Source organism: Elephantulus edwardii, unplaced genomic scaffold (assembly GCF_000299155.1).
Source record: "Elephantulus edwardii isolate Elephantulus edwardi_28Jun2011 unplaced genomic scaffold, EleEdw1.0 scaffold00074, whole genome shotgun sequence".
Lineage (NCBI taxonomy): Eukaryota > Metazoa > Chordata > Mammalia > Macroscelidea > Macroscelididae > Elephantulus > Elephantulus edwardii.
The window spans coordinates 4,618,487-4,644,605 of record NW_006399824.1 but is presented as its reverse complement, the minus strand read 5'-3'; the positions used below and the strand labels follow the sequence as shown (position 1 = coordinate 4,644,605).

General features: G+C 39.7%; 1 protein-coding gene and 1 pseudogene across 1 annotated transcript in view; both read left to right on the top strand.

Annotated features, from left to right (window-relative positions):
• SUPV3L1 (suppressor of var1, 3-like 1 (S. cerevisiae)) overlaps window positions 1–23,067 on the top strand; it is a 34,642-nt gene extending 11,575 nt beyond the window's left edge. Inside the window, exons 6-15 of the mRNA XM_006888998.1 lie at window positions 2,869–2,980; window positions 7,325–7,402; window positions 8,690–8,781; window positions 8,918–9,098; window positions 14,123–14,216; window positions 15,498–15,717; window positions 17,010–17,090; window positions 19,014–19,190; window positions 21,826–21,974; window positions 22,576–23,067. Of these exons, the coding sequence (XP_006889060.1) occupies window positions 2,869–2,980; window positions 7,325–7,402; window positions 8,690–8,781; window positions 8,918–9,098; window positions 14,123–14,216; window positions 15,498–15,717; window positions 17,010–17,090; window positions 19,014–19,190; window positions 21,826–21,974; window positions 22,576–23,011 (1,620 nt within the window). The 3' untranslated portion in view covers window positions 23,012–23,067. The remainder of the gene's footprint in view (window positions 1–2,868; window positions 2,981–7,324; window positions 7,403–8,689; window positions 8,782–8,917; window positions 9,099–14,122; window positions 14,217–15,497; window positions 15,718–17,009; window positions 17,091–19,013; window positions 19,191–21,825; window positions 21,975–22,575) is intronic.
• Window positions 4,899–5,789, top strand: LOC102871212 (annotated as a pseudogene).
• Window positions 23,068–26,119: the final 3,052 nt, after the last annotated feature.

The following is a 26,119-nucleotide window of genomic DNA, read 5'->3' as shown; positions in this document are numbered from 1 at the left end:
AGCCACTGGTGGGTTTGACCTGCCAGAGAGGTTAACAGCACAGCTCTCCACAGACCATACAAAGGACTATTACTTTATGTGTAGCTAAGAAAAAGACGGCTGCCAGCTGAACTCTGCCGTTTCCCAGTGTTAAATTCTGATTTCAGACACGTTAAAATGTGAAAAGATACGTACATTAGAATGATGATGTTGTTGTTGTTGTTGTTATGTGCAATTGAGTCAGAAGCAACATGTGGGCCTTCCAGTGGGTTTTCAGAGGCTAGAAATTGCAAAGTGGGAAGATTACCCATCTTTCTCCTATGGAGCTTCTGGTGGATTTGAACTCCCTCCCTTTGAATGGGCAGCACAACTTCTTACTCATTGGGTCACCGGAGCACACTGCATAAAATGAGTGACATAAAAAACCCGTATGGCATATTTTACGTTAATGGGGAAGTACAGAGATTTACACAGTAACTTCATGACCTTTATCTTATTTTTTCAAATCCTAGCATTTTTGCCAGTTTTATATCATGTATAGAGAAAAAATTTTGGATATAGGTGAAACTCTCCCTGACCCCTTTTTTCTCCTTCCTTAGAGTTAATCACTACTTGGAGTTGATGTTTGTTTTTTAAATAATCAGACCTCTGATATCATCAGAACTGGTAGTAAAGACTGAAGCAACCCTTTCAAAATTATGAAGAATAGAATGGTCTATAATCCTAAAACATTTCACTAAATAGAGCACTATTTTTTAGGAGTATGTACATTTTGGGGAATGTATGTGTGTGCTTTCTTTTTCATTGTAATTTTAACGAAAGTTTACAGAAAGGTTAGGTTTTCATTTATTCATTGATGTGCATTCTCCCCCCATTCACTTTGTAATGTACTTCTTGTTCCCAGATTAATTGTGATACATGTAATAGACCATGTTTTAGATCATTGTATTAAAATTTTATAATGTGAGTTAGACTAGTTTTGTTGTATTTTTTAATGCCTTTTCTCCATTATTTTTCTAAATAATTTGAGTAATTTGTGTTCTTAATACCTGAATTTTCTTAAATACTCAAAGATTTAGTTTATATAACCACGAAATGTTTATTAAAAAAATTAGTAATTATAGAATACCGTTATTTAATCCACCACCATCCATGTTCCATTTCTTCCAGTTATTCTGTAATGTCTCCTTTCCCTTTACTGATCTAGAATTCCATCTAGGGTCTCACACTGTATTTGGCTTTTATGTCTCTGATTTTCTTTAATCTGAGGGCAGTTCCTGCATCTTCTACTTTTTTTTTTTTTTTTACATAATAATTTTTTATAAAAAAAACAAAATTTTTTTTTTTTTTTTCCTATAATTATATTTTATTAATTTTCATAAACATTTACAGAGATTTTGCTGCATCTTCTACTTGTGTTGACATTTTTTAAGATTGCAGGTCAGTTGTTTTATAAACTGTCCCTCAGTTTGGATATGTTCAGTGTTTTGTCATAATTTTAGGTCACTAGGGTGATCAACTTTCCCATTTTGCTTGGAACTTTGGTAAATTTAGCACTGAAAATCCTTTTGTCCTGTGTAAATGAAGGCATAGTTGGTTACCCTAATACACCACCACATTGCTATTGATCCTCAAGGCATCAGGTCAATGAGACTTTTACATTCTTTTTTTAAATTTTTTATTTTATTTTTTATTTTATTATGGGGGGAGGTGTGTGTGTACCATCAAATCAGATCTGACTGGTACAGGAGGAGGTTGTTCCTCCTTCTCCAGCAGAACATCTGGTGGATTTGAACCATGCACCTCTGGGATTGCAGTTCAGCTTCTTGCACTAGGCCACCAGAGCTCACCACAACTTTTACATTCTTAAACTTTCTTAAATGTTTTTCTTGATTATAGAAATAATCTTATTGTTTTTATAAAGGCAGATTATAGGAATATATAACTTTAGAGTCAAACTGCTGTAATTTCTAATGTTTCTTTGTTGTTAGCTCAGGATTTGGCTTGCTTGTTGTTGTTGTTGTTATGTGCCGTCGAGTCGCTTGCGACTCATAGCGACCCTACGTACAACAGCCCTAAACTCCGCTCTGTCCTGTGCCATTTGCACTGTCTCTGACACTCCCATTCCAATTATCCCAGTCACCGAATCAATCCACCTCATAGAGGGCCTTCGTCTCCTGCGCCGTCCCTCCACCCTCCCAAGCATGATGTCACTCTCTAAGGACTGGTCTCTCCTCACAACATGTCCAAAGTATGTTAGACGGAGCCTCAGAATCCTTGCCTCCAAGGAGCCACCCAGTTTAACACTGACTCACTCATCTGACCCTCTAGCAGATTTTCAGAGGCTGTAAATCTCATAATAAGAGATTGCCTATTTTTCTTCCTGGAAGCAGCTGGTGGATTTGAACTGCCAGCCTTTCAGTCAGTAGCCAAGAGAGACACCATTGCTCTTCAGTACTTTGGAGAGGTCCCTAACAGCAGACTTTCCCATGGCAATGCACCTTTTAATTTCCTGGCTACTGGTGCCAAGACTGTTGACTACAGAGCCAAGCAAACTAAAGCTGTGGTACAATCTCAATCTCTTCACCATCCATCCTGATGCTATACCAATTGACATATTTCAGTTAACAGATGCTGCTCTGGACGTGCTCACCAAGTTGTGCCAAGAAATCTGGAGAAATCTGGAAGAATCTGGCTTGTTTGAGATATTTCTAAATTTATATAGACTGTGTAAGAGAGTGGTCTTTGTTTTTATATATAAAAGTATTTTCTTTCCGTTATTAAGTAAATATAATGGTAATAGAGAGAATCCTCTCTTTAATACACAGAATTCCTTTTGGTACTTTTTTCAAAGGAAGAATAATTCTAGGTTGCTTTTTGTCGTCCCAGGGAGTACCATGTGACTTGGTAACAGGCGAAGAGCGGCTGACTGTGGATCCAGATGGGAAGCAGGCTGCCCATGTTGCTTGTACTGTTGAGATGTGCAGTGTCATAACTCCTTGTATGTATATGATGTTTTTGAAACTTTATGTTTTTGTAAAAATGCATCAATGAAATAGTATTTTCTTAGTTATGAAAAAAAGAATTGAGAAAAGTACCTGTATCTTGGCTCCATAATACTGCTGTCATTAAAGTACTACAGGTAGGTGTCTTAATTCTAGAGGCTTACAATCCCAGAGTTGGGCTGGCTGATCCCTTCCTGGATTGTAGCACTGGTCTTCCTCGGGGATGCCTTGGTGTCGCCTGTATTTCCCTGTGTGTGTGTCTTCTGTGTCTAATCTGCTCTTGTTATACATTTAGAATTTACCACTACTCAGGTATGTTCTGGCTAATGTGACACAGGAAGTACTACTTCTAAACAGGTATACAGGTGCTGGTGAAAGACGTTAGGATTCTAATATATATTTTGGTATAAATCATTTTATCTCTTACGGCCTACTAACAATACTTGTAAAAGTTTAAATTCTGTCATATTTGATTTTGAATGTTCTTTTTCATTTTTTCCCCCTAGAAGAACTAACTCATTAAGATTATTTTCCTTTGTACCACTACTCAGTTCAGTTCTTCCCTTTGGATATCACTGGGATATATTAATTTTCTGTACACAGAGCCTTGTGTTTTAAAACATTAACGTGATTATCATATCACACCTGTGGTTCTGCATGTTGCTTTTCTTTATTCCATGTAATATGTTTATAGATATAATATCCCTTTTTTAACCCTTTTTATAATTATTTTTAAAATTTTATTCTGATAGAGGATCTTACTGATTTGTATTAATCAAGTTTATTTTTTGTTGTATTTCATTTTATGTCTAAAATTATTCATTATGCTATTATAGGAAATTTAGTTTGTTTAGGAGGAGCTTATGCTAGCTGAAAGTTTGGTGATTCAAACCATCTCAAATAGCTCTTCAGGAGAAAGACTTGCTTGTTTGCTTCCACAAAGCTTACAACCTAGAATATTTGATGGGTCATTCTCCTTTATCACTTGGAGTTGTGGGAGTTAGAATGAACTTCCTGGCACTTAACAACAACTACAGGTGGCTTAAATTATTTTGCTGCAGTGTCTACTGCTGTAATGCACTACTGTGTAAACTGTTTTGAAAACTCTTAAAAGAAAAATTCATTTTATCTTCTTTCATAAATAATTGTTTCATCATTATAGAAAATAGAAACATTCACGGGGAAGAAAACAAGCACACACAGTCCCTCAGTGTCAGTGTCAGCCAACCAGAAATAAGTATTCTGCTGCGGCTCTGCCTTCTGGTTGATTCCAGGTCAGTGACCCTGTGCTGCACAGGGGAACTGCCTCCGGGGGGTTTCTAGGCTGTAATTTGTACAGGAAGGAGCTCTGGTGATGTAGTCCTCAGCGTGTTGTGCTTCTAAAGCTTACAAAAGTTGTACGTCTCTGCTAGCTTGAATCTACCAGCAGCTCAGAGGGAGAAAGATGGACAATCTCCCTCTGTTAAGATTTACAGCCTGGGAAACCCAACAGAGGGTCCCTGTGACTCAGAATCTACTCATTGGCAGTGGGCTTTTCTGTTTGAATGTTTACAAGATCACATAGCTAGATCTTTCTCCTTAGAGCCGCTGGTGGATTTGAACTGCCAGCCTTTCAGTCAGTAGCCAAGTACTTAATCATTGTGCCAACATGGCTCTTAGTTATTATACTTAGTTATTAAGGATAGTGGTGTCTGCTTTCCAGACTGTTTATGTTTATATTGCAAATACATGTACTCGTGAGTGTATTTATTTGATAAATTTGGGATTATGTATTTATTACTTATTAGCTTATTTTGCACATTTTAATAGTGATAACTTTCTGAGTGAAGAAATAGTTTTTAAAAAACAGTTTAGGACATGTATCACTTCCTTAGCCCGCCCCCTTGGAAAAGAAGTGGCTGAGACGACAGTATCATGACTCCACCAGTCCCAGGCCTGGCCACCGGTGGCTCTGGGGAGGTGGACAAGCTGTTTGACGTGAAGAACGCCTTCTAAATTGGCAGTTACCGGCAGTACATCAACGAGGTGCATTGAGTGAAGCCTTTGAGTCCAGAGAGCGACCTGGAGCAAGATGTTTTCTATACTGAGCATACCTTGCATAAAGGAAGTATGGCATGGTGCTGGATAAAATCAAGTCCTCTTCTGTCCTGGAGCTGCAGCCTGTGTGCATGCTTGCTGAGTACCTTGCCAGTGAGAGCCAGAGGACACAGTCATGGCATACCTGGCCCAGGAGATGAGACGCAATGTGGATGTGACCAACACTACCTTCCTGTTCATGGCCGCTTCCATCTACCTGCATGATGGGAACCCGGATGCCACACTGAGGGCCTGCACCAGGGTGACAGCCTCGAGTGCTTGGCCATCGTACTGCAGATCTTGCTGCAGCTGGACCGCTTGGACCTTGCCCTGAAGGAGCTGAAGATGTAGGACCAGGACAAGGACACCACCCTCACCCAGCTGGCCACTGCCTCGGTCAATCTGGCTGTGGGTGGTGACAAGCTGCAGGATACATACTACGCCTTCCAGGAGCTGGCCAACAAGTACTCATCCACCTTGCTGCTGCTCAGTGGCCAGGCCGCCTGGCACATGGTTCAGAACCACTGGAAGAAGGCCGAGGGCGTGCTGCAGGAGGCACTCGACAAGGACAGTGGATACCCAGAGGCGCTGATCAACCTCATTGTCCTGTCACAGAACCCGGGCAAGCCCCCTGAGATGTCACAGCTGAAGGATTCCCGTAGGTCCCACTCATTCATCAAAGAGTACCAGGCTGAGAAGAATGAATTAGACCGGCTGGTCCTGCAGTAAACTCCCAGTGTGTGAGGCTGGCCTGACCCTGAGCCCATCCATGTGTCCATCCCACCAGTACCCACCACTTGTCAGCCAGACCCTGGAGGCTTGGTTTCAGCACCCACATCTCCTATCAATAAACAGACCTGACTGGGGCACCACACTCGACAACCCTCCGGCCCAAAAAAAACCCACCCCAAAACCAACCAACCAACCAACAAACAAACAAAAAAACCCAGTTTCTTATCAAATATGTAGTGTATGTTTATGAACTGTAACATAAAATTGTGAAAATTCAAATAACAGAAGTTTATTTATTTATTTTTTAATTGTATTATTTTTACGTGTACCGTCAAATCAGATCTGACTGGTACAGGACAGAAGTTTATAAATCGAGATTCCCTCTTCTGCCTCCTCTTTTCTAGTCATATTTGTGTTGTATAATCTGATGTGCTGTTGTTGATTGCCTTTGAGTCAAGCATGACTCATAGCGACCCTATGAACTCAAGGCCTGAAGCCCCTCTAAAACTATCAACATTTATCAAAGTTCATAGAGTTTCCAGAGGCATGTTGTTTAGGAAGTGTATGCCACTCCTGCTTCCAAAAATCTGATGTAGAAACTAAATTTTTTGGGGGAGGGTGGCATGCAGAGGCCTTCTGAAAAACCCAGAAGACCTGCTAGACAAATTAAAAAAAAGCTGTAGCACTAGAAAGTAATTTTTAATCTGATGGTTTTTCAGTATAAAGTTAGCTTTTTTAAACTATCTTGTCTTTGAAGGTATTTTTAAGTTTTGGATTTGTTCCTGAGTTTTCACTTCTGATTTGCTGGTAATTTGGAAAGAAAATAGAATGATTTTATAATGTATTGATTTATGGAAAATAAAGTAGTATTATTGGAAGCATGTTAGCATTAGGAAATAAGTGGGGACCCCTATTTTTTGTCATAGTGATGAGCTTAAAATTCCTACAAATGAGCAGAGTGGGAACCTGAGGAATTACACCTTCCAGGTCACTTCCTGCTCCTGAGAACGGCCTGGTTTCTGTGGTACACATCCTTCCTCTAGTGCGTGACACCTGCCTCCTTGTTCTTGGAAGCATGTAAAGTTGCTTTCTTTTTCAGCTTTTTGGGCATGTGAGTTCACAGAGATCCTCTTGACCATCTCTGAGATGGCAGAAAATGGGGTGAACCTGCTTGGTTTTAAAGTTAGTGTGGCATTGTATTTCAGAGTGTGCATTTTGGAACCAAATGGACTGAGGTATAAAGTCATCCTGTTAATTAACTATATAAACTTAGGTTGGTGCCTTAACTTCTCTGGGCCTCAGTTTATTCTTATGTAAAATTGAAATAGTAATAATTTTGACCAAATAGGTTTGTTGTGAGAATTAAATTAATTACTTCGTAAAATAGTTAAAATAACTTCTAAGAAGCAGCTATAAAGTTTTAGCAGCTGCTACTATGGTAGTGGTGGTGCTGGTGAAAGGTTGAGTTTGGTGTGGTAATCTCTTTACATATTAAGTGGATTGTTCTGCTCATATAACTTTTTTATTTTAAGATGAAGTGGCTGTAATTGACGAAATTCAAATGATTAAAGATCCAGCTAGAGGATGGGCCTGGACCAGAGCGCTTCTAGGTTGGTGTTCTTAGTGCTAAAACCTGGGTGCTGAGATTGACACTGAGGTTTTCTTGGGTTTTGTAGTATTTATTTTATCAGCTCATCTCTTATTTAACTAAAAGATGTCCTCCAGGAATGTTTTGGTTTAATGTTTAAAAAGAGGGAGTCTTTTGGTTTTAACCAATCTGGTAAACCTGGACTTTTAAAGAACTTAAATTCTGTCCCATATTTCTCTCAAGATCTATCTGTTGTGTGACTCTGATCACAAAAGTAGAGTAGCCGGGCACTATTTAGTTCTTCTGATCGGCACTGAGTTTTGTTTATCTGCCTGACGTTGCCAGTAAAGCTGGCAAGATCAGACAAAAAGCCCTGATTGTGAGTTTATGTTCTCTAAATATTTTTTAATAATAGGAGGTTGATGTTTCCTATTAAAATGAGCATAGCCTTGTAATTACAAATTAAAATTTTCAAATATTACCGTATTTACACAACAACTATTAATATTTTAGCCAGCTTCTGGCCAGTTGTGTTTTTTTTTCTTGTACACATGATATTTTGTGTTTTGCTTTTTGCTTTTTTTTTTTCTTCTTTATTGTTTCCTAGACATTTTTGTTTATATTTTAAAATATGGCTGGATATTTTCATATGTCCAATTGAAGAGCTGTGCTAAAATTTGTTGCCATATTAGTGAACTGTTGCTGCTAATGTTGCAATAAGCATCTTTGTGGCATTTTCTCTTTTTGTTACTTGTTTATTTACTTTTTATTTTTTCAGGGATAGGCTCCTGAATTCCACTGGACAATATGAATGTTTTTCTTATTTGGGGATGTTTTGAAATATGCAAATAAATAGCTCAACTCTTTGTTCAGAAGATACATTGAAGGCTGTTGGGTAAAACAGATGAAAGTAGATTGGCTCAGGGGTTAGGAGCATGGTTCCTTCCACCTTTCAGCCTCTTGGGCACCTCAGTCTTTCCAGGGGTCTGATTTGAAAAACTCAAGCATAGGATGGTGCTCCATACTCAGCACTGAACTGCTCAGTTCTAAACTTCGTTGACTATAATAGATTCCAAAATCTTGACAAAAATAGTTTTTAAAACTCTCTGAGATTTCTAATAATAAGGATAATCATTGCCCTCTAGAAGTTGGTTCTTTGGTTAAAACCAAAGGAATAGTATTTGTGAAAACTTGGTAAAGCTGTAAAACAGTTGGTAATCAATTCTAAGCTATTTATTCTGTGTAAAGTGTTACAAACTTTAATTTTGCTTGCTGTCTTTTAAAAAATATGTCAATTCTGCATGTACAGGACTCTGTGCTAAAGAAGTCCATTTGTGTGGAGAATCTGCTGCTATCGACCTGGTGACTGAGCTCATGTACACGACTGGGGAGGAAGTGGAGGTAAATGCTTTTCCATATTTTCTCTTGGAAAAATAATTGGTATCGGTCCATTTTAGCTGTTCTTACAGCTTTTTCTTTATAGTCACAAGAACTTGAGTTTTGTCTGTTATTTTACAGGATCATTTTTTTGTTGTAGGTTCGAAACTATGACAGGCTCACCCCTATTTCTGTTCTGGATCGTGCATTAGAGTCTTTAGATAATCTTCGGCCAGGGGACTGCATTGTCTGTTTCAGCAAGAATGATATTTATTCTGTGAGTCGACAGATTGAAATTCGGGGGTTGGAATCAGCTGTTATATATGGCAGTCTCCCACCAGGTAAGGCTGGATTTTCATCATGACACGATACAAAATAGCTTCTTTTTGGACTTTATGTCGAGATATATATAAAAAAACACTTCAGTAAAAGGTAGTGGATTAAATTGTTTGACAGATGAGTATTTTAATCTAGTTCATAAAAAATAATGCTTTTATTTCAGTGAGAAGAGAGTGTTTTAATTAATTGTAGATCTTTTAATTAGCTGCTAGTAATAAACTACATTTTTTAAAATAAACTGCATTTTAAATGGTGGTGGTGGTGGTGTTGTTATGTGCTGCCGAGTCACCTGCAACTAATAGTGACCCTGTGTACAACAGTCCTAAACCCTGCTCTATCCCATGACAATCTCTCCGACACACGTACCCCAGTTATCCCAGTCACTGAATCAATCCACCTCATCGAGGGTCTTCCTCTCCTGCGCTGTCCCTCCACCCTCCTAGGCATGATGTCCTTCTCCAAGGATTGGTCCCTTCTTGCAACATGTCCAAAGTATGTTAGACGAAGCTTCAGAATCCTTGCCTCCAAAGAGCAGCCTGTTTTCACCCTCTCCAGGGTGAACCTGTTAGTTTTCTTAGCAGTCCATGGTATATTCAATACTCTAACACCACAGCTCAAAGGTATCAATTCTCCTTCTATCATCCCTAGTCATTGTCCACCTCTCTGATGCATACCAAGGACGATGGCCTGTATTAGACACACCTTAGTCTCCAGAATGACATCATTGCTCTTCAGTACCCTGGAGAGATCCCTAACAGCAGACTTGCCCATCGCAATACATCTTTTAATTTCCTGGATCCTGGTACCAAGAATGTTGACCATAGAGCCAAGCAAACTAAAGCTGTTAACAGTCTCAATCTCGTCACCATCCATCCTGATGCTGTCAGTTGGCCCAATGGTGAGAATCTTTGTTTTCTTGCTATTGAGCCTCAATCCATATTGAAGGCTGCAGTCCTTGACCTACTTCACCACGCTCTTCAGGTCCTCCTCAGTTTCAACAAGAACGGTTGTATCATCTACATAACACAGATTGTTGATTAATTTTTCTCCAGTCCTGATGCCACATTTCTCCTCATAGAGTCCATCCTCCCAGATAATCTGTTCTACATATAGGTTGAAAACGTATCAGATAGGGACATATCCCTGGTGTACACCTTTTCCATTTTTGAACCATGCAGTGTTTCCTTGCTCAGTTCTGACAACTGCCTCCTGGTTCAAGTGTAAGTTTCACATTAGCACAATCAAGTGTTCTGGGATTCCCATTCTTCTCAGAGTTTGCCAAGTTTATTGTGATTCACATAGTCAGACACATTTGCATAATCAATTAAATACAGATAGACATTCCTCTGGTACTCCCTGCTTTCAACCAAGATTCATCTGACAAACATTAGCTACAATATCCCTAGTACCGCAACCCCTTTTAAACCCAGACTGCACTGTGGCAGTTCTCTGTTGATGTGCTGTTCCAGTTGTTTTTGGATAATCTTCAGCAGAATCTTGTTTGCATGTGATGTCAATGATATTGTTCAATAATTTCCACACTATTGGATCACCTTTCTTTGGAATGGTAACAAATATAGATCTCTTCCAGTCAATTGGCCACGTGGTTGTTCTCCAGATTTCTTGGCACAACTTGGTGAGCACATCCAGGGCAGCATCTATTAGTTGAAATACATCAGTTGGTATACCATCAATTCCAGGGGCCTTATTTTTTGCTGTTTCCTTCAAAGCAGCTTGAACTTCTTCCTTCATCACTGTAGGCTCTTGCTTACATGTTGTTTCATGAAATTCTTCTGTCAGTTCCTTTCAGTACAATGACTCTTTCCATCTTCTTTTAATACTTCCTGGCTCATTTAATATTCTGCTCAAAGCATCCTTAAGTATAGCAACTCGAGGTTTGAATTTGTTCTTCAGTTCCTTAAGCTTAAGAAATGCTGAACATGCACACCTATGTTTATTGCGGCTTTGTTCACAGTAGTAAAGAGTTGGAAACAACCCAAGGGCCCATCAACAAATGAATGGATGGAGAAGCTGTGGTATATTCACACAATGGAATACTAGGCTGCATTGAAAAACAAGGAACTCATGAAATATTACTCAAAATGGGGACCTTGGAGGACATTATGCTTAGTGTATCTCAGTTACAAAAGGACAAATACTGCATAGTGCCACTGTTGTAGAACTGGACTGACATCAGGGTTGGGGTGAGACTGAGAAAAATGGAATAAATGATGTATATTGCATTGAAACAGATGAGGGAGAGAACTGTTTAAAAGCGATATATAATAGAGTATTATAGGTATGACAAGAGTCCAGAATGAAGGTTACATACTGGAGTGTACTCAGGGCTGGGGCAGGGAAAGGGGATTGTATACCAATGAAAGAATTTTACTTTTCAAAGAGAAGAGGCGGGGAGGGGCAGGGAGAAAAATGAAACAATGAATGAATGGCAATCCAAAATCTCTGTAAACATTCATTAAAATGAATTAAAATTTAGAAAAGAGGGGGAAGTGCTCATGACAAAGAACTATAGCCCTACAACACACACACACACACACACACACACACACACACACGCTGAGCGAGTTTGGCCCTTTTAATTTTCTGATTCCAGCTCCTTACACATTTCATTGTAATATTTTACTTTGTCTTCCTGTGCTGCCTTTTGAAATCTTCTCTTCAGCTCTTTAATATCAAATTCTTCCCTCTGCTTTGGCTTCTGAGTGCTCTAGTGCAATATTCAGGGTCTCTTCTGACATCTATCTTGGTCTTTTCTTCTCCCTGTCATTGTAATGACCTTTTGCATTCTTCCTGTATGATATTCTTGATATCCTCCCACAACTCATCTCATTGGTTTTCACGGCCTCAGACCTGTTCCTGAGATGGTTTTGAAGTTCATGTGGGATAGATTCAAGGTCATATTTTGGTTCCTGTGGGTGTGATTCAATTTTCCTTAGCTACAACTTGAACTTGCATGTGAGTAGTTGGTGGTCTGTTCTGCAATCAGCACCTGGCCTAGTTTTCACAGCTGATATTGGGTCTTCTCCAGCAGTTCTTTCCCCAGATGTAATAAATCTGATTCCTGTGCATACTATCAGGTGAAATCCATGTGTGTAACCTGCATTTATAAAACATATTTGCCATGAATAAGTCATTGTGCAAAATTCAGTTATTCTATCTTCAGCTTCATTTCTGTCACTGAGACCATGTTTTCCAACTACTGATCCTTCTTCTCTGTTCCCAGCTTTTGCATTCCAGTCACCCATTATTATTAATGCATCTTGATTGCATGTTTGATTGGTCTCTGGCTGCAAAAGTTGGTAGAAATCTTCTATTTCCTCTTCTTTGGCTCTGGTTGTTGGTGCATATATTTGAATGATAATGGCATTCACTGGACTTCCTTGCATATGTATGGATATTATCCTGTTCCTTACAGTACTGTATTTTAAAACATATCTAGAAATGACTTTTTTAACTATGAAAGCATCCTCATTTTTCTTCACTTTTTCATCTCCAGAGTAATAGATCATATGATCGTCCAACTCAAAATGCCCCATGCCTGTCCATCTCATCTTGCCAATACCTAGTTTGTCAGTATGTATATGTTCCATTTCTTCCTTCACAATTTCTAATTTTCCTACATTCATGGTTCTCACATTCCATGTTCCAGTCACTAGTGTGGGCTTAAAACTGTTCCTCTTCCTTTGTATTTCCATACTTGAAAGCTCCACCTCAGTTGCCCTATCTGTTATCCAATATGTGTTCTGTTATACATAGGGTTTTCAGAGGCCTGCTAATTCGGAAGTGGGTGGTGGGCCAGTTCTTCTTCCTAGTCTGGCTTAATCTGAATGCTCAGTTTTAGAAAAGTATCTGACAGACAAGCATTTTATGGAAAAAGCAGATAAAAGGTATTTCCCCAATTGTGGAATTAACCAGTAGTTTCAGTGTTGTCCCCACCCTTGATACAATCCACCCATTTTCCTTCTCCACCATCCACCAGCATCCCCTCCCATTCCCACCCACTCCCTTCAACACATATCTCCCGTTGTCCAGCCCTTGATCTGATAGCTTATATCTCAAGCTTTATGGGCTTTTGTGATTTCAAATACTCCAGCTGCTGACAATTCTTATGCTGTGGCCAGTGTCTCTTGAGTTTAGGGGTAATGTTTCCCAAGCGAAAGAAATGTGTCCTGTAGATCTGGTATATAGATTATTTTCCTGGCCCAAGTCACCCAACAGGTAAACACAACTCAGAGGCCTGGCAGGTCAAGGCAGAGCCAGAAATCATTGGGGCACACGTGGAAGGCTGAGCTCGGCACAAAATAGAAATTTCAGAAGGGAAGAGAGGGCCAGCAGGCAGGGCCTTCAGCTTCCCCCACCCAACAGGGAAATTTAAATGTTAAGGTTTTCTTTTTAAAAATGTTAAGGTTACTGAAACAATGTCTATAAATTATTGTCTAGAACACAATGGAAGTGGAGGGAAAGTAGGGGAAAAATTTTGAGGTTATTATTTTCTTATAGAAGTATTATTATAATTTGGACTTGGTGGTACCCTTTAAGGTGAAATCTGTTAGTAAGTGTTACCAGAAACCATCAAGTTTGTGTTGGAGGGATGGCCTACCATATGAAAAAGTATTGAAGAGGTGTAAGTAGAAGATGAATGCCTCTATTGAAGATGCAAAGAAATTTGAATTGTTAGTTTTTCATCCATGTAAAGCTTAGGAGCACATAGGATGAAAGGGTCAGGGGTAAGAGGCCCAGGCAGGAGGCAGAAAAGAGTGCAGCAACCTTCTGGTGGTATCATTAACATCATTAAACAGAATGTTTATTACTGGCAAACCAACTTACTCTGTAAGCTTTCACTCAAATCACAACTTTTCACAATAGTTTTTTCTGTAAATGGGAAGAATAGGAGGTGAGAGTTTCAAAAATATACTTGATGTAATGTAGTAATTGAAGACATTAATTTAACATAAACTTTATTATACCTGATGTGTTTTGTGTTTGTGTGTTGTTGATTTTTTAGGGACCAAACTTGCCCAAGCGAAAAAGTTTAATGATCCTGATGATCCCTGTAAAATCCTAGTAGCCACAGATGCAATTGGCATGGGACTTAATTTGTAAGTAATTGTTTTTAATAAGCATGTGTCTTCAGTGAATTAGATAACATTTTTTCTTTCAATTTTCTAATTGGAATGAGAATAAGCCAACCATTTAATTTCAGGAACTGAATTTTATGATATTTTGGGCTGGGTTCTCTAGAGAAATAAAATCGGGAGACATAGAGGCTTATCTCAAGGAAATGACTCACAGGCTTCTAGAGCCTGGCTCGTGCCAGCCCTGTGGGTCAGACCTCAGGAGAGAGGCATCTGTGGAGGCTGACAAGTCGCCAGGTCTGTAGGCATGACAGGCTTCTGGTTCAAGTTCATAGAACTTGAGGTGAGGAGTCAGATATGGGATCCAAATCTAGTAAAAGTTAACTAGCCTTTCCAGATATGTCATTACCTAACTGGCTCTAATCTTCCCTTAGTAACATAGAAGGTGTGGGGTGTTTTTTTGGTTGTTTGGTTTTTTTTTTAGCAAGAGAAAGAAACTGATGTTTATTAGATGTTCAAGAAGGTGTTTTACAACACATAAGATAATCACATTGTACTAAGAATCATAGCCAAGTTGACATACAGTACCCTTAGCTATCATAAGTATATTGTTGTTAGGTGCTGTCATGTCAATTTCAACTGACAATGACAGAGTAGAATTTTGTTTTCTTGCTGTAATCTTTGTGGAAGAAGATTGAGTGTGAACCACCCAGCTTTGATGTTACCTGCAGAATGCCTGTTTGTAACACCTAGCCCACTGCCCTCGAGGCAGTCCTAATGGCAGTCAGGTTACTGAGGCTGTAGAGCTTTGCAGGGAAAGCTGCCTCCTCCTCCTCCCACTGATAGCTGGTAGACTTATTAGCAGTCCAGCAGGTCACACACTCTGCCAGCAGGACTTGGTAGTACGGATCTCAGATTGAGCTTGTTGAGGAAATGAAAGGCAAGTAAGTGCTAGAAGGCTCTAGGCCTTTTGAACTCCCACCACTGCTAAGCAGTTCACTGTATATTAAGTTCAATGTCTCATACAACAGTTGTCAGGAATGTAGGGCTAGCCATTGTTGTTAGGGACAACAAACTTAGCCCTAATTATTCCTCCCAAGGTAATCAAGGCAACAGGTAGCTGTATTTTAATAATTCTATGTAAATACCCTGGTGACATTGACTGCACTCTTCATATTTTACTTATAGGTGGTGGGCAGGATTACAAACGGACCTGTATTAGAAGTAGAGTGGGGATTTATGTGGTGATGCAGGAGATTTAAGCTGTTGTCATACACAGGCTATGAGACTGCTTTTCTATTTCAGGAGCATAAGAAGAATTATTTTTTACTCCCTTATAAAGCCCAGTGTCAATGAAAAAGGAGAGAAAGAAATGGAACCAATCACCACCTCGCAGGCCCTGCAGATTGCCGGCAGAGCTGGTAGATTCAGCTCAAAATTTAAAGGAGGAGAGGTTACAACAATGCATCGTGAAGACCTTAATTTATTAAAGGACATTTTGAATAGGCCTGTGGAACCTATCAGGGTAAGGTGTTGTGTAACAACTTCTCTGTGGAGTGCAATTAGCCCTTCTTTCATTCACTAGTCAGACTCTTAGATAGAAATTCTTTTCTTTTTTGTGCTGTGGAGGTAATATTAAGAAAATCCTACTTTATTGCTTTGTAGAGGCATAGATTCCTGGGCCAGAAAAGGTTGTGCAAGTAAAAGATCTTAAAGAAGTTTAGTGAGTCTACTTTTAGTTCTTTCTCACATCAGGCAGCAAGTGTCTAGACACAGTTATTTCAGGTGGACACACAGAGCTGTGTCACCAGATTTAACAAATTCTTGGAACCTGAATGTAGATAAAATTCTTGAGTGTGGAAGAAGAATAACACCAAGCAGTACAACTTCAAGCCAGTAAGGATGAAGTTAAATTTTAATTGGTGTACTTAATGAATCATAGGTATACCTATGTTAACAAAAGAACTATTTTTATTGTAAAAATAGCTAAGACATTTACCAGGTCTCTTTCACCTTTATAAATGAGTGATAACAGTTAAAGAAATCTTATGCCATTATCACCAATATCCATTACCATAAAGAGAAAATAACTTTTAAAAATAGTTTATATTTAAACTTAAATTTTTAATTCCCTTAAATTGTTTATCTCAGTTTTCAGTGACACTGAATAAAGGAAAATAACACAAGAAGAAAGCTGTGATTGAAGTAATTCTTGTAGCTTTTGTTAAAAGCGTGGTTCAGTTGATGGGTGGCTTCTCAGACATTCCCCACCTTGTCCTGGGCACATTATCACTTGCTCGTGCTCTTTCTTCCTCTCTCTGCCTCATTACCTCGATCTCCTTCCTCCCACCCCCTCATTTCTGTCTGCTTTCTTCTTAACAGTGCGGTTATACAGCTGAAGAAATAACTCTTCTTCAGTGTAAACATTTTCTCATATTTAAGAATGGGAGGTCCTTCATTCCTTTTGGTTTAGGGAGCTGAATTAAGATATGCAAAGTTGTTTCCACTGGAAAGCAGTTTTCAGTTAGTATACCAGTCATCGCTGGTGTTAGGTATATAACTGAGATGTAAGTGAAAGTCTATTCCATGTGCATAATTTTTTTTTCCATGTGCATAATTTTAAGTTTTATTAAACGATACCATCAGTTTTCCTAAATGGTAATAAAAGAAGAATTGATGATGGTTTTCTTGTTTGCCCTCTAATTCTTGCTATTTAATGAGAGCTTAACCTGAATTAGAACTTTATCTTGAGATAAGAAAATTTATCCCTTTTTCCTGTTAACTAATGGTGGTTCTTCCCTTTTCCTTTTACTAAAGGCAGCTGGTCTTCATCCAACTGCTGAACAGATTGAAATGTTTGCCTACCATCTACCTGATACAACACTGTCTAATCTCATTGTAAGTAGATCCTTATTTTTTAATAATTTTAAAATTTCATTGTTGAAAATATACATAGCAGAACTGACACGTAGTATCAGCCATTTCTGCATGTACAGCCCTGTGACATTGCTTCCCTTCCTTGAGTCATGTGACCATTTTCACCCGCCTTTTCTGAGTTGATCTTCTTCCACTAAGTTAAACTTACTACTTACTGTCCCTTAAGCATCCTATGTACTCTTTTAAGTTGTCACTGCTAATTTGATTTCATACAGATAGAATCTAAAAGAGCATAATGTGAAAGACAGACATTCTTTATTAGTTAAGCTAAACTATTGTTATTTTAGAAGATTTCAGGGGATTTTTGGTTTCTAGATTTATTATTGTTGTTGTTGCTATGTGCCGTCGAGTCCCTTGTGACTCATGGCGACCCTATGTATAACAGCCCTAAACTCTGTCTTGTGCCAGTCGCACTGTCTCTGACACTCCCATCCCAATTACCCCAGTCACTGAATCAATCCACCTCATAGAGGGCCTTTCCCTCCTGCATTGTCCCTCCACCCTCCCAAGCATGATGTCCTTCTCCAAGGACCGGTCTCTCCTCACAACATGTCCAACGTATGTTAGACGGAGCCTCAGAATCCTTGCCTCCAAGGAGCCACCCGGTTTAACCCTTTCCAGGACAAATCTGTTTGTTTTCCTAGCAGTCCATGGTATTCTCAATACTCTTCTCCAGCACCACAGCTCAAAGGCATCAATTCTCCTTCTATCCTCCTTGGTCATTGTCCAACTCTCTGATGCATAACAAGTGATGGCAAAGACCATGACCTCTATCTGATGCACCTTAGTCTCCAGAGAGACACCATTGCTCTTCAGTACTTTGGAGAGGTCCCTAACAGCAGACTTTCCCATGACAATACACCTTTTCATTTCCTGGCTACTGGTGCCAAGAGTGTTGACTGTGGAGCCACGCAAACTAAAGCTGTGAACAATCTCAATCTCTCCACCATCCATCCTGATGCTGCCAGTTGGTCCAATGGGGAGAGTCTTTGTCTTCTTGACATTGAGCCTCAATCCATATTTGGCTGCAGTCCTTGACCCTCTGCAGCAGGCCCTTCAGGTCCTCCTCAGTTTCAGCAAGCAGATTTATAGTTTAGAGAAATAATTTCAGTAGTTCATCCAGCACCCATGGTTCCGAAAATCTGAATTCCAGGAAAATTTGAAATTCAGTTTTGTGTTTTTCCCATTTAGATTAGATATTTGTATAGAATCCTTGATTCAAATGGTGGTGGTGATAGACAGTCACCATCCAGGTCTTCTCATCTCATGGCAGAGGAGGCAGTTGTTCATGGAGGCAGTTAGCCACACGGTCCATTTTTACCTCCTTTGCTGAGTGTCCTCTTTTTCTGTTGCTCCCAGAGGAGCAACTGGTCTCTACCAGTTGTGCCTTGGGTGAATGCTTGCAAGCTTTGCAGACCCAAGGCACTAGGTAGATAACTAAGAGGTAGAAGAGAGGCATTAACCATGTTATTAGATGAGTTACCTTGATTATCCCAAGAAAATGTGACCCTAAGTCCCCAAGCAATGGAACTGAAAGAAATTCACTTTTAAATTTCCTTTATTTTATACCTCTTTAAAAATGCTGGTGATGTGCCACATGACTACTTGTTCATCTCATGAGCATTTTGTTTTGTTTTGGGATGTTTGTAAAATTACTATTTGTACAATTTATCTTAAAGTAAAAACTTTCCAACTTTTCTGGGACTTATGTCCCAGGAATTCATCTCAGTTGGGAAAGCTGTGGGAAGTCTATTACCTTGAAGTAACAGTGAATATTAAAGCGAGACTTTCTGGAAGTCTGATAAAGAGATTGACTTTTGTAGAATTCCATATTATGTTCGTGCCCTTTTGGCAGTCCATAATGTCATGTGTCTTTTCTCCTAGGATATTTTTGTTGACTTTTCACAAGTTGATGGGCAGTATTTTGTCTGCAATATGGATGATTTTAAATTTTCAGCAGAATTGATCCAGCATATCCCGTTAAGTCTCCGGGTGAGATATGTGTTCTGCACAGCGCCTATTAATAAGAAGCAGCCTTTTGTTTGCTCTTCATTGTTACAGGTAAGCCTTTACCTTTTTGATATTTGGAGTTGTTTTAGGCTGATGGATTTTTCTCCAAATAGTACTTTTTAAATGAAAAATAAAACAGTTGAGAGAGTGCTTTGTAATAGGAGGGACTTTCTAAGAATGTAAATGGCACGTGACTGCTTCCTCACAGATGTGTTGTTTTTTGGGGAGTGGGAAAAGCCGTGACTTGTGTCTGGGATGGTATGGTAGTCTTTGTGAAGAAACACAGACTGCCACGTTTTTTCGCTCCATGGGAGAGAGCTTTGCCTAATGACACTTTTTGGCTTCTCAGTCTTAGGTAAATACTTTGGAGGAAGGTCAGCAGATTGGTTGAGGGTCCTTAGTGGCAGTGGCATTTCATTTTCAGAAATGGAAGGCAACAAACCCGAGGTTGCTAATGTGTGTGCCTCTCGTAACCATTTGAGTGAAGAAGACAGAATCTACCCAAACAAAGGGGGCTAGAAGGGCACTAGCACCTGAACGTCCAGCCCCTGCTCCAACCCTTCCCGCCTCCCTGGGCCCTTGCACAGATTTTGGTGTTCGGAATGCCCTTGCCACCCCACTACATCCAAAAGTCTCTTTTTAAAAAAAAAAAATTTGAGAAAGTTTACAAATGGTATTGGTTTTTCATTTATTCATTCATAGACATTTTATTTATAACTAATTATCATTGATTAATGTAGTGAGTTAATTACAATGTCTAATCTACTCCTTATTTTCTTACCTTTCCTTTCACCACCTTATCTATTTATTAGTTTTACTCTCCTCTCCCTCTCAACCATCCAATGATGATTCTGTGTATAAGCCTTACCCCACTCAACATAATTTGTTCTAGACACTACAGTATTTTGTGAATTTTTTATCATTTTTTTAGTAATGGATAATCTTCCACTGTGTGAGTGCACTGTAGCTTCTTTGGCCTTTTGTCAGTTGATGGATGTTTAGATGGTTTCCAGCACGTTGCTATTAAAAATGATATGCAGTGAACAACGGCTGCGTCTGTCTGTGTTCCTCTTTCTTTAGTTTTTACCTTTTTTTTTTTTTTAGTATCTATTATTACTGAGCTATAATGATGGCCTCTGCTATCTCTTTAGAACATTACTTGTGGATTTGTGCTCCCTGGAGCTCCTTCAGGGCACTTCCAGGTGGTGTCAAATGCTTGAGCATCTTGCCCTTTCTCTTGGCAGTTTCAAGGAGCTCCTTCAGGGCACTTCCAGGTGGTGTCAAATGCTTGAGCATCTTGCCCTTTCTCTTGGCAGTTTCAAATTTAACTCTTTCACATACTGAGTTTCCAGTAGTTGTTTATGACCAGAAATACTAAAGCTGCTGTCTTTCTCAAAGAACTTGACAATTGTAGACTCAGCATTATTCCATATAGTCGATACAGTCAAATACACCAGGCAGAATTTAATAAAATCAGCATCATATGATTCCAGTTAGTCTAAAAATGGCCTGCCTCTGTCCATAGTATTTCACTTGTTTAGGTTAAAGATTTAGAAATACTTTTCTCTAATTAGGAATGTTCCGTTTGAAAGCATTTAATTTTTGAAGCTATAGATTAAAATTCCTTTTTCTTTTCTAATTTTGTGTATGTGTACCATCAAATTGGATCTGACTGGTACAGGAGGAGATTGTTCCTCCTTCCCCAGCAGAGCATCTGGTGGATTTGAACTGCGTACCTCTGGGATTGCAGTGCAGCTTTTTGCCACTAGGCCACCAGAGCTCCCTTAAAATTCCTTCTTGAGAAGTCTCACTATATACAGTTTGTTGTATTCCTGTCACCTGCAGTGTAGGCTGTGTGTGATAATGTCTCATGTTGGGATGCCCTTCTCATCCTACTAAAGCACATTTCTCACCCATGTCTCATAGTTCAAGAAGGACGTTTGTCGTCTCAAGTTACTGAAGAGGTTGAGGCTCAGAGCCATAGCTAATGGAAGGCAGTCAAGATTGGCTTATGGCCAGCCACCAGGCACCTCAAGCAGTTTCTAAGAAGAAAAGACATTATTATTAAAGAACAAAATACAGAAAATTGAATAATTTGGGACTATGACTATGAGACTACGAGAAGGGACAGAAATCGTCATCTGCAGATACTGTCCACCAATGAATATTTTTATAAAGGAGGATTAATAGCCCTAAGCCCTGGAAAGTTACTCCTTGTGAAACCATTGACTCATGTATTATTGCCCTGATTTTGAAAAAAAGAAGAAAATGATTTTTAGTTTTTCCTAAACACTTTTACCGAATAATAAATGTTCTCGGAAATCCAGCCTGTTGCATTCAAATTGCTTCTGACTCAGTGACCCAGTAGGACAGAGTGGACTGCCCCAGAGCTTCCAAGGCTGCCTGAGTGACACACAGCAGTGGTCTCTGCAGAAGCCGACCACCAAGGCTTTTCTGTGGAACAGCTGGTGGGTTCCAGCTGCCAACCTTTCCATTAACGACCAGGTGCTTAATCGCTGTACTACCAGGGCGGCTCCTTAAACATTTAGGGGGAAAATGTAAAGACATCAGCTTGCCTATTGAAACACAGCCACAGCATTTCTTTGTATTTTCTTCCTTTTTCTTTCTAATTATAGACATAAGTGAATTCTAATTCCTTACCAAACCTTTCCCCCCCCTTTCTCAGTTTGCCAGACAGTATAGCAGGAATGAACCCCTGACCTTTGGATGGCTGCGTCGGTACATTAAATGGCCTTTACTGCCACCTAAAAACATTAAAGATCTGATGGATCTTGAGGCTGTCCATGACGTCTTGGATCTCTACCTCTGGCTAAGGTACCATATTTTCTCCTTTCTGTGGTCACAATTTTCTAAGCAATACAGTGAGTCATGGGTTTTATGAGTGACCTCTTGCTCTCTCAAATTCACACTTTTGCAGGTTACTCTGTATTATATTTATTGTCTATAAGGGCAATGGAACTTGCTTTATTCCCATTCCAAAAATAACATAAAGAACTGTTGTTATTTTAGTAGAGATGTTAAAAATCTACTAGACTCTTTGTACCCAATGGGTGGTCTCTGGACAAAAACATCGAGGGTACTTGGGAACCTGTTAGACATCCAGAGATTATCAGGCCTACTCCTGATTTGTTGACTAAAATCTTATCAAGCTTCCCAGGTAGTTCCTTTTGAAAAGATTTGTAAAGCACTGGCCTTAATCAGTGATTCTCAGAGGCAGGGCTTGCACTCCTAGGAGAGCAAATCACAATCTCGTGAGAGGAGTTAATGGGATGAAGTGGAGGCCAAGTAGAGACACTGGACAGAGTTTACAGAAAGAACGTTTGGCATTGATCCATGCCTAGACATAGGCCTTTGAAAATAATCCAGCAAATGTGACAAAAGCTATTGCACTGATATAATGTGTCTTCTTTCCCAGCTATCGGTTTATGGATATGTTTCCGGATGCCAGCTTTATTAGAAACCTCCAGAAAGAGCTCGATGGCATTATCCAAGATGGCGTACACAACATCACCAAACTCATCAAAATTTCCGAAACACATAAGCTGCTGCAGTTGGAGAGTTTGTCAGCAGGGAGCCAGTCCCGTTTGTCAGGAAACTTAAAAGGCCAAATTAGAAGGACTCACGGCACCAGAACTCAAGGGAGTAAAGCTGCTGAGCTTAAAGACCCAGCGGCAGGAGGGAGCTCGCTGGCTTCCAGGTTGGTGCAGCAGGGACTCCTCACTCCGGACATGCTGAAGCAGCTGGAGAAAGAGTGGCTGACGCAGCAGACAGAGCATGGCAAGGACAGGACAGAGTCCTGGAGTAATGCAAAAGGGACAAGGCGAAAGAAGAAGGAGCCTGACTCGGACTAGTTTTTCTGATTTTATTGATTTTTTTTTTTTTTTTGCAAATAAAAACCTGCTTAGAAATCTTTTGTCCTCATACACTTTTACTTCCTGCCATGATAGTGCACCCATTGCTTGATGTATTTTTGGGGAGTTTTTGGTACCGAAAAATTAACTCTCAGAGATGACCAAGCTGCTGTCTGATCAGTACTTTTAAAAAATCTTAGACTGTCTTAGGGATTATATTTAAATTATTATTTTTTTTAATATAGCACCAGGATGATGCATTTTAAGGAACTCTGCACAGAAATAAAGTTAGTTTGGTGAATTGTTGGGTCAGTCTTCTGTGTCTTAGAAATTGGTAGAAACCCACACCCATGTTTATAACAGCTTTGTTCACAATAGCAAGGAGCTGGAAACAACCTAAGTGCCCATCAACAAATGAATGGATAGGGAAGCTGTGGTATATTCACACAATGGAATACTACCCTGCATTGAAAAACAAGGAACTCATGAAATATTATACAAAATGTGTGACTCTGGAGGACATTATGCTGAGTGAAATATCTTGGTCACAGAAGGACAAATACTGCATTGTGCCACTGTTGTAAAATGAGACTGACATTGGGGTTGTGGGGAAATTGAGAAAGTTGGGATACATTATGTATACTACATTGAAACAGATGAGAGAGAGAACTGTTTAAAAGGGATATGTGATTAGGTAGTATTGTCGTGACAGCAGTCCAGAACGAAGGCTGCATAGTGGAGTGGACTTTGGGGCAGGGATTGTATAACAATGAAAGAATTTTATTTTTCAAAGAGAAGAGCAAACTGGGGGAGGTTGGGAGGGGAGAAAAGTGCAACAATGAATGAAAATCCAAAGTCTCTGTAAACTTTGATTAAAATGAGTAAGAAATAGATATACATTTAAAAAAAGCAATTGGTAGAAATCTTTGACCAACAATTATGTGTTTTTCATTCAGCAAGTACTTCTTATATAGCTGCTGTGTGCAAGTATTTAGCTTGGTGCTAAATATATGCATTAAGCATAACAGATAATGTTCCTTCGCTCATATTCTTGTTATGTGCCATCAAGTTGCCTGCGACTCATACTGACCTTAAGTACATTAGCTCTGAAGCCTGCCCTGTACTGAGCCAATTTCATCGTCTCAGACAGACCTAATCCAGTCACTGAGTCAATCCATCTCATCCTGGGTCTTACTCTTATGCACTATCCCTCCACCCTTACAAGCTTGATGTCCTCTCCTAGGACTGGGCCTTCCTGCCCACATGCCCAAAGTATGTGAGATGGAGCCTCAAAATCCTTGACTCTAGGGAGCAGCCGCGTTTCACCCTCTCCAGGACAGACTTGTTTGTTCCCCTAGCAGTTCATGGTATGTTCAACACTGTTCTCCAGCACCACAGCTCAAAGGCATCAATCCTTCTTCTATCATCCTTAGTTATTGTCCAGCTCTCAGATGTATAGCAAGTAATTGTGAAGACCATGCCTGGATCAGGCGCACCTTTGTCTCCAAACTGACATAATTGCTCTTCAGTACTCTAGAGAGGTCCGTGATGACAGACTTTGCTAGTGCAATTCATCTTTTGATGTCCTGACTGCTGGTACCAAGAGTTTTTATTGTGGAACCAAGCAAGCTGACTTTATCAATCAGTCTCAATCTCTTCTCTCCATCATGAAGCTGTCATTTGGCCCAGTAGTGCGAATCTTTGTTTTCTTGGTGTTAAGCTTCAATCCATATTGAAGACTACAGTCCTTGACCTTCTGCAGCAAACGCCTCATGTCCTGTTCAGTTTCATCAAACAAGGTTGTGACATCTGCATAACTCAGGTTGTTAATGAGTCTTCCTCCACTCCTGATGCCACATTTCCACTTAATAAAGCCCAGCCTCCTAAATGATCTATTCTGCATATAAATTCAAAAGGTATGAAGACAAGATGCATCCCTGATGCACTCCTTTTCTGGTTCTGAATCATGCAGTGTTTCTCTACTCTTTTGACTACTGCTTCCTGGTTCAAGAATAGGTTTCACATGAGCACAATTAAGTGTTTTGGGATCCCCATTTTTCTCAATCTTAGCCACAATCTGTTGTGGTCTACAGAGTCAAATGCCTTCCTTCACGGAGCTTACATTTGGTTTAAGGAGACAGGAAACGGAACCAACCTGTAGCGGACCCTCTGGCAGGTTTCAGAGGCAGTTAGTCACATGTGAGATTGCCCAACCTTCTCCTGAAAAGCAGCTAGTGGCCTTGAAACCCGTGCCTTCAGGATTTTATTGCAATACATCGAGGGGAAAAAATGAGATTGTCAATTATTTTAATTACTTGGATCCAATCAACACTCAAAGTGCAGTCAAGAAATGAAGAGACATGTTACATTGGGAAATTCTTGACAGTACAATTTCCTAATGTAATGGCTCCAACTCTGATACACAACAACCACCTCATGATACAGCCTGCTAGCCCAGTGGTGAGGACTTTTGTTTTCTTGATGTTGATATGTAATGCATATTGAAGGCCGTACGTAGTCTTTGATCTTCTGGAGCAAGTATTTCAAGTCCTTTTCACTTTCAGAAAACATTGCATTATCTACATGAGACAGGTTGTTGAAAAGCTGTCTTCTAAACTTAATGCCACATTCTTCTTAATATAGTCCAGTGTCTTGAACAATTTGCTCATTATACAGTTATGTATGGGTAGATTTAGAGAAAAGACAGAACCCTGATGCATCCCTTATTTAAAACCATACAGTGTTCCCTTGTTCTGTTTGGACAACAGCTTCTCAGTTTATTTGTCTCTTTGCATGAGTAAGTTATGTATTCTGGGATTCATATTCTCAATATTAGCCATAATTTGTTATGATTCACAGTCAAATGCCTCGGTATATCCAATAAAACAAACATCTTTCTGGTATGCTCTGCTTTCAGCCAAGATCTAACATCAGCAGTGATATCCTTTGTCATATACCTCTTCTAAATCCAGCTTGAGTTTGGCAATTCCATGTTTCAGCTTTTAAAAATAATCTTCAGAGAGTCAGCACCCAGAGCCATCAGGGGCTTTAAGCTCGTTGCCCACTGCTGTGGTGTGGACAGCTGAAACCCAGGCCCCGACAGGCACC